At 40.6% G+C, this 8,406-nt stretch overlaps 1 protein-coding gene across 1 annotated transcript; it reads left to right on the forward strand.

The window, feature by feature from the left end:
* The first annotated feature begins 337 nt into the window (after positions 1-337).
* On the forward strand, positions 338-7,508 carry PRL (prolactin). The gene is made up of 5 exons (XM_009637933.2): positions 338-365; positions 1,876-2,057; positions 3,628-3,735; positions 5,167-5,346; positions 7,317-7,508. The coding sequence occupies exons 1-5, from the start codon at positions 338-340 to the stop codon at positions 7,506-7,508; spliced, it is 690 nt and encodes a 229-aa protein (XP_009636228.1).
* Positions 7,509-8,406: the final 898 nt, after the last annotated feature.

Raw genomic sequence — 8,406 nt, forward strand, 5'->3', positions numbered from 1 at the left:
AACTGACAACTGGAGCTTTCCAGGATCAATGGCATCTGCACCTCATTCAGGGCAAAATTTTGGTGCTCTCTTCATCCAGCCATACTTAGGATCCCACAGTTGAACTTGTTAATGAAATTCCCTCTCACAGTTAAAAATAAAAGACAAAAAAATACTGAATATGAATGTGGAAGGAAGGCAATTTGATGTTTGTAATTATCGAGGTAAACTCCACGACCTGCTGAATGTATGCAAAATGGACCCTGGACGGTGTATATAAATGTGGCATGTGCAGAGAATAAGAGCAAGTATTGAGACTTCTTTCTGGTAGAGCAAGTCATCATACAGGATCCCTACCATGAGCAACAAGGGGGCTTCACTGAAAGGTAAGAAAGAGTTTTGCCATTCACTTGCTGATAACTTTTAAATGTCTTTAAATTTAGATTAAATTAGGAAGTAACTGAAATTAACAGCTCTAGAAACTGAGGTCTTCCAGCCACGTAGTCTTCCAGTAATGGTGAAACCTGTCTCCACCTCAACTGTTTAGTGTACAAAGCTTGGAATTAGAAGGCAGCTTGATCCTTTTTTTACTCAGTCTTTTGTCTCCTAAGACCACCTTCACATTGGGCAGCGTCACAGAAAATTGGCTTGAAGGATGTGACACCTGTACACGAAAGACTGGATCCAGACTGCTTTAGTACAGCACTCAGAAGGCAATGACTGAAAGTCAGTATCCACAGGTCTAGAAGTGATATAGTAATTTTGAAGTGGATGTTTTCATAACCATCTTCAACTTTCTAAGCCAACAAGTCTCAGGTTTTCTTATTCATAGAATTATTCCCCAGAGTACTTTCCTAACTGCAGCATGTGGCATGTGCCTTGTTCATGGGGGAGGAGGAAGGCTTACTTGAGTATTGTGTAACTGCACTTTTCTTGAATTTAGAGCTAGGAGGAAATTTATTGCATGATAACATTAGGGGAAGCTCTGCTGTACACCTTAATTTAGTATTTAAGTCTAGTGAACCAACACAGGTAGCAGGCCAGTTTCCAGAATTAAAACACTCAGAGCACAGAATACTGTTCTTTGAATAAGTACATTAATTTACAAAATATTTGCTTTTAATTTTTTACATTGTTTCTGTGCATATTTTATTTCACTGAATAGGAAACTTGACTCCATTTATATTAAAAGTTTTAAACAGATGAGGTTTTGTGTTTTAGATAATGAGAAGTCCTATACATCAGTTTCAAAAGCTCAGGAGAAAAGACAAAAGTCTCTGATTTCTTAGCAGTAGTGAATTTAGGGTTAAACTCTAAACAGCAAAGCAGCACAGCTGCTGGAAATCTTCTGAAGGAACTCCCAGGACAATCAAAACCTTAAGAGAGTGACCTAACCACCCTCCCACAAAATTAATTTAAACTCCAAATGTTTGCGAAGAAGAAAAGGACCTGTGGGAGGAGGAGAGGAAAAAAAAAAAAAAAAGAAAAAGACCAATCTATTTTCCAAACTTATATATCTGTGCAAATACAATTATGTATCTATATTTACACTGTGAAGAAGTTTGATTTTTTTCTTCCATTTATCACTATATACTAAAGTCAGGCATAACAGTAAGAGGCTTTGGAATACAGTGTACACTGCAACACAGGTTACCTTGTTGTCTCCTCAAACTCTGTATCAGGCTCATGCTATACAGTCAGGATGACGGAGGGGAGAAAGGATAACAGACCTACAGTGCTTCTCTCCTCCATCGATTTTCATCAGCCAGTACGGAGGGCACTCTGAGCCATGTGACAGCACAGCCAAAATCACCCAGCATCTGGCTGTGACAGCTACTTCTACATGCACATAAAAGTCAATGTGGTTCCATTTTGGTTTGCTTTAAACCTGACTAGGTTTGTTGCTGGTGGTCCTTCTGGTGTCCAACATGCTCCTGACAAAGGAAGGAGTGACCTCCTTGCCAATCTGCCCCAACGGATCTGTCAATTGCCAAGTTTCCCTTGGGGAACTTTTTGACCGAGCAGTTGAACTTTCACACTACATCCACTTCCTCTCTTCGGAAATGTTCAATGAATTTGTAAGTACTCTGCCTTTTCCTGAGAGTCAGAAAATATAATAATGCAATTTAATACTTTTTAAGCACAAACATATGTTAACATATGAAATTCTTCAATAAGTAAACAGATATGACTGCTGTACAAACAGGCCCAATGGTTACCAAATCTGTGTATAGTGCTGACCATTGTTAAGATCCCCTATAGTTCTATTAAGAGATACCAATTCCCTATCATTCTTTATCTATGGCAGACATTTGTGTTTGCTGGGTACTAGTTTCACTCTAAAGACTCACCAGAATTTTTTTACCTTTACAGCATAAAAGCAATGGAACAACAATTAGTTAATACAGTATTTGAATCATAGAATCACAGAATGATTTGGATTGGAAGGGACCTTAAAGATTATCTAGTTCCAACCCCCTGCCTGCAGGGACACCTTCCACTAGACCAGGTTGCTCAAAGCCCCATCCACCCTGGTCTTGAACACTTCCAGGGATGGGGCATCCACAGCTTCTTTGGGAAACCTGTTCCAGTGCCTCACCACCCTCATAGTGAATTTCTTCCTTATATTGAATCTAAATCTGCCCCCTTTAAGTCTAAAGCCATCACCTACCCCTTGTCCTATCACTACATGCCTTTGTCAAAAGTCCTTCTCCAGCTTTCTTGTAGGCCCCCTTCAGGTACTGGAAGGCTGCTGTAAGGTCTCCCCAGAGCCTTCTCTTCTCCAGGCAGAACAACCCTAACTCTCTCAGCCTGTCCTTATAAGAGAGGTGCTCCAGCCCTTGGATCATTCTCGTGGCCCTCCTCTGGACCCACTCCAACAGGTCCATGTCCTTTTTATGTTGGGGGCCTCAAGTTGAACGCAGTACTCTAGGTGGCAGTCTCATGAGAGTAGAGTAGAGGGGATGAATCACCTCTCTCAACCTGCTGGTCACACTTCTTTTGATGCAGCCCAGGATATAGTTGGCTTTCTGGGTTGTAAGTGCACATTGCTGCCTCATGTTGAGTTTCTTATCAACCAACATCCCCAAGTCCTTCTCCCCAGGGATGCCCTCAATCCATTCTCTGCCCAGCCTGTATTCGTTCTTGGGATGTGCCCGACACAGGTGCAGGACCTTGCACTTGGCCCTGTTGAACTTCATGAGGTTTGCATGGGTCCACCTCTCAAGCCTGTCAAGGTCCCCCTGGATGGCATCCCTTCCCTCCAACACATTGACCGCATCACACAGCATGGTGTCATCAGCAAACTTGCTGAGGGTGCACTCAATCCCACCGTCCATGTCACTGACAAAGATGTTAAGTAGCTTCAACCCCAATACCAACCCCTGAGGAATGCCACTCGTCACTGGTCTCCAACATCAGGCTGTTGACCAGAACTCTTTGAGTGCAACCATCCAGCCAATTCCTTATCCACATAGTGGTCCGTCAGTCAAATCCATGTCTTTCCAATTCAGAGACAAGGATTGTCAAATGCTTTGCACAAGTCCAGGTAAATGACATCAGTTGTTCTTCTTTTATCCGCTAACACTGTTGAATTGAATCTCTTCTTACTTATCTGTTTCAATAATGCCTGTCTTTGCTGATCTGCAGGATGAACGCTATGCTCAGGGCCGGGGTTTTATTGCAAAAGCTGTTAATGGCTGCCACACTTCCTCCTTAACCACTCCTGAAGATAAGGAGCAAGCTCAGCAGATTCATGTAAGTCCCATTTCTAATGTCAGTCAGTGTGAGACAGAGCTGGGGGAGGGGGGAAAGAGGGAGGGTTAAGAGAGGCAGCAGACAGAGAGAGGGAAAGCAGCTCAATCGGAATAAAAAAGCCAGGAAGAAGAAAGCACCAAAAAGCCAAGCTGATTTAACATTTGCTGATACTAAGTTACAGGCTACACAGAATATATAAGGACCGGTAACTTTCATCTTCCCTTCTTTTTCTTGTATGTTACATTCAGTCATTGCACTTTATTTCCAGTTACAACATAACCTCATGGAACCATTCCAGTTACCAGGGTTGTACAATAGTGAGAACACTACAACCTTTGAACATTATCTTAGAACACCTTATAGACAATTATTATATTAACAAACATAAAAATACACTGGCTATATAGTGAATACTGTATGTAGGCAGAGGTAAATTGTTTTCCAGCAAGTAAAAACACTGACATTACTAAACAAATGCTAAATAGATATTCTTGCTGTTACCAGTAGGCAAAAGTGGTCACATCGTCATCCAAATACAAAAAACCTAGTGCAAAATACTAGTAAAGAGAAACATGCTACATACATCAATTTAATAATTTAAGCTTAAGGGAAGATGAAGATGGTCTTGGTCAGCCTATGCTCACAGATACAATTTAAAAATACTCTGCAGAAAAAAATAAGCACAGGTGTATGAATGTGGGTGTGCCAGGGAGAAATCTTTATCCATTTCATGGTGGTGATATCCTTGCAATCCATGTATTGCCATCTTCTCAGTATGTCATTCAGAAATTCTATTGGGAGCAATAGAATTCACAGCCCTGGGTACGTAACATGTCTGGTTGTGTTCAGACCCAGTGCATCTAGTAAAGAAGAAATGGTTGAATACTACCATAACCATAAGCTCTATGAATTTTTATTGCCTACAAGAAAGAACAATTTTTAAAACCAGAGAACTATTGCTGGAAGCACCATTGTTCAAAGAGGAGGACAGATGAGTTACGCAGAGGCAATAAAAGTTATTTGGTGGTGTACCATAATGTACACCTTCCATTCAGTACTAAATATTTTTTTTTAAAAAAAAAGGATTTTAAAATGTTCATCAAAAATCAGATAAGGAATTCTGTGTTTTTCACTGAGATGAAACAAGTTGTGTTTGCTAGTTTTTAAAGTGGAGAGGGTTTAATGATATTTTCCATTACAATACTGTAACTGCTTGCGCTAATACTGTAAAGTATGATGACAACAATGACAAACTTCAAAAATGCAGTCGCGCAGAGGTATCTAAGACAGGGCTATAGGGCACATTCAGGGGTAAGTCCTGGAATTAAGTTCTCAAATCACTATGTCTGATGACATTGCTCTAAATGCCTCCTAATGCTGCCAGCATTTAGCCTTCCTATTTTAACTGCCTTGCTTAATGTGGGTGAGCAGCATGAAGACCTACTGAATTTAGTACTGGGAGTGCTGCGCTCCTGGAATGATCCCCTGATCCATCTGGCCTCTGAAGTACAAAGAATCAAAGAAGCTCCAGACACCATCCTCTGGAAGGCTGTAGAGATTGAAGAACAAAACAAGCGGCTTCTCGAAGGAATGGAGAAAATAGTTGGGCGGGTAAGTATTAGCCTGTTGCTGTAAGGAAGACACATATAGTGATAGCCCCTCCATACCTGGAATAGGAAAGGAAACAGTAGATGTGAAGGGAAAAAAGGGAGCCAAGAGAGATGAATCTGAGAACTTTTCGGCTTTCTTCTTTCAGCTTTCTTCTCTTCTGCTACCTTGCAATTTCTAAAGAGACAATGTGATGTGACTGTCATGGCATAATCCAGCGTACACCCAGTCCTGCTTCAAGGGAAGCTATAATAATCAGGACGGCTAATCGTCATTCTATCTTTGAGTATTTTGAATTTGCAATCCTGATTTTTTAAGGATGAATCTGTGTTTTTTCACATGCACATGTTTATATGTATGTTTTACCATATTTCTCTGTATACATGTAGTTTTCAGAAACAGATACTGTGTTTAAAACAGTTCTGGAAGTTTGGGCTATTGCAAAGATGTGGCGCACAGCAAAGAAATCATGGTATCTTTCATTTCTCTTTTCGCACCATGCTGGTTCCTCTGAGCTCTGGTTCTGACTTGGTTGCCCCTACACTTGTAAGGTTAGACAACAAGGCTGTTGTCTGACAAAACCCATACTCAAATACCTCTTGTTATCAGTAATTGATTGAAAGCTTTCCTGAACAAAATCAGCTCTAGCCTGTTTATTTTTAAAGGGGCCTCTGTTAGTCCCTGAATATATCATTCTGTCGGTGAACTAGATGTTAACAAAAGGTTCTGACTTCACTGGCTTTTTGCTTGGGCTCTGGACAGTTGAACAGATTTAAAAGTGCCACCATCACTGTACCCACCACTTTCCACTGCATCACTCATGGTGTCGCTCTCTTTCAGCTACGTGTCTCTTTACTCAGAAACCTTAGCCCATCCAGGCCACAAATGGATTTATCAGTGTAATCAAATACATCTCTATCCCATATCGATGTGTAAAAAGGGTGCAGGCGAGGATCCAAGATAACAGCAGAAGTCAGGTGCTGCTACAGTTACCCTGTCACCACCTTCTCATTCACATTATTTACAGAAGGAGGTTGAAGACAAGACTGGCAAATTGATTAGTGTCAAGCCACATTTTTGGCTGATAGTAGGTCTATCTGGTTTTTGCCTGTTGCTTAAACTGAGTGATAGAGGCTCCACAGATACTCTCCTATGTACTTTTAGAAAGTACAACTGGTGGGAAATACGGAAGACGCACAAGCACTAATAGGCACAGACTTTCTTCCTGCTACAAAAGGTAGATTTCTGTGATATGAGAAAAATTAATTGTCTCTTTCAAACAAGGAGACCTAAACCAATCTTCACCTCAGATACTAACTCACTACGTGAGTTCCTACACGTAGCTTTCTAACGTTAGAGGTCACTGTATCACTCAGCATTTTTTTTTTTTTTTTAATGGAATCTGAGGTACAGTACATCTACAGATGTACAGATATACTGTACCTCAGATTCCATTAAAAAAAAAAAAATCACCTGAAGATGTACTGTTGAGAGATTTGTCTGATATAATGTTCTTGAAGCTGCCTGAGAGATTACCTGAGAGATGGGCTGAGACAAAGCTGGAGATACACACAAACCAGTTCTAGGAACAAGTGCTAACAAAGACTTCAAGGAGTAGGGAACCAAAAAGAGATGTCACTGATGAGTCCATGCATGAAGGAACATTTGATTTCTCTGCAAAGTCAGATTACACTGGACGTTGGTTAACACACTGGTTTTCTTAAAATATTGCTGACACAGTTAAGCTTTTTACATATTTTAGGGAAATAAACAGAAAAATCTGTCAAATTCATTCAAAATCTGCATGAAGATATAGAACATTATACAGAATAGTGGGAACCATAACAGGAAACACTTTACAAGCCATAAACTAGCAACTAGCATTCCTCAAGGCCTGTATTCTAAACGTTCTGTTTGTTCTACATCTGGTCAGATTCACTGTCATTTTCTACAGCATCATTTTCTGTCTTTAGGTTCATTCTGGTGAGACCGGAAATGAGGTTTACTCTCAGTGGGAAGGCCTTCCATCGCTGCAACTCACTGATGAGGACTCCAGACTCTTTGCCTTTTACAATCTGCTGCATTGCCTCCGCCGAGATTCCCACAAAATTGACAACTATCTCAAGCTCCTGAAGTGCCGCCTAATCCACGATAGCAATTGTTAAGTAGTCATGGGCCTAAACACTTCCTGAAATCATTCATCATGGTGTTCGTTTTGCTTTGCTGCTTTTCATTGCAAACTTTATGAAAAGTCACACAGTACAGTATCAGGATCATCAGTAACTTTCAGGCATGTTTGTGTCAATTCTGGCTGCAATAATTAGCACCGTTTACCTTGGTGTTTTAAAATGTTATAAGTTACTTGTATGACAAGAATACACTTTTCTGTCTAATCTCCTCACTAGTAGCATTTCAGTGATAACCAGATCATGCAGATACAAATAAAAATGTTATGAAATCCAAAAGTGCATAACACTGAGTGGTATCAGTGGATGAAAAATAGCTGGTACGGTTTATAACTTTAGCAGGAGCTTCTCTTTTTGGATCTCAGTCTCCACTTACTGATGACAGGATATCTCACTTCCATTGCTCATTTACCCCCACTCCAGAAAAGAGGGGGGGAAAAAAGGAGGGACATCAAAAAGCAGATTAATCACCTATTACACTAAGCTACCCTAAACTAAAAGTATGGTCTGAAATCTAATCTACTTGGCCTGATGCTTTTAGTCTGTACAAAACCACTCTGAGTAGGGGAGAGAAAGGAAAAGAGATCCATCCTGGCTAACATAGCCATTGATTCCCCATGCAGTCCATGGAGACAGAAGATACATCTGGAATTTTAAGGACAGAGATGCGGGTATATCTATGTCTCTATTAACTATCTGGAGAAGAGTCATTTCCAAAGGAAGGTTCATTGCGTTTGAGGTGACTGACTATCTGAGGGCAAAGGAACCAATAGGTTTCAGCATGTCCCAATAGGAAATGCTGGGCATCCATATCATATCCACCTACCCTTCACATTACTCACAAGTGATGGGAGTTGTTTAGCCTGCAAAAAGGAGG

The sequence above is a fragment of the Egretta garzetta genome, unplaced genomic scaffold, assembly GCF_000687185.1.
Source record: "Egretta garzetta isolate BGI_Z169 unplaced genomic scaffold, ASM68718v1 scaffold14, whole genome shotgun sequence".
Lineage (NCBI taxonomy): Eukaryota > Metazoa > Chordata > Aves > Pelecaniformes > Ardeidae > Egretta > Egretta garzetta.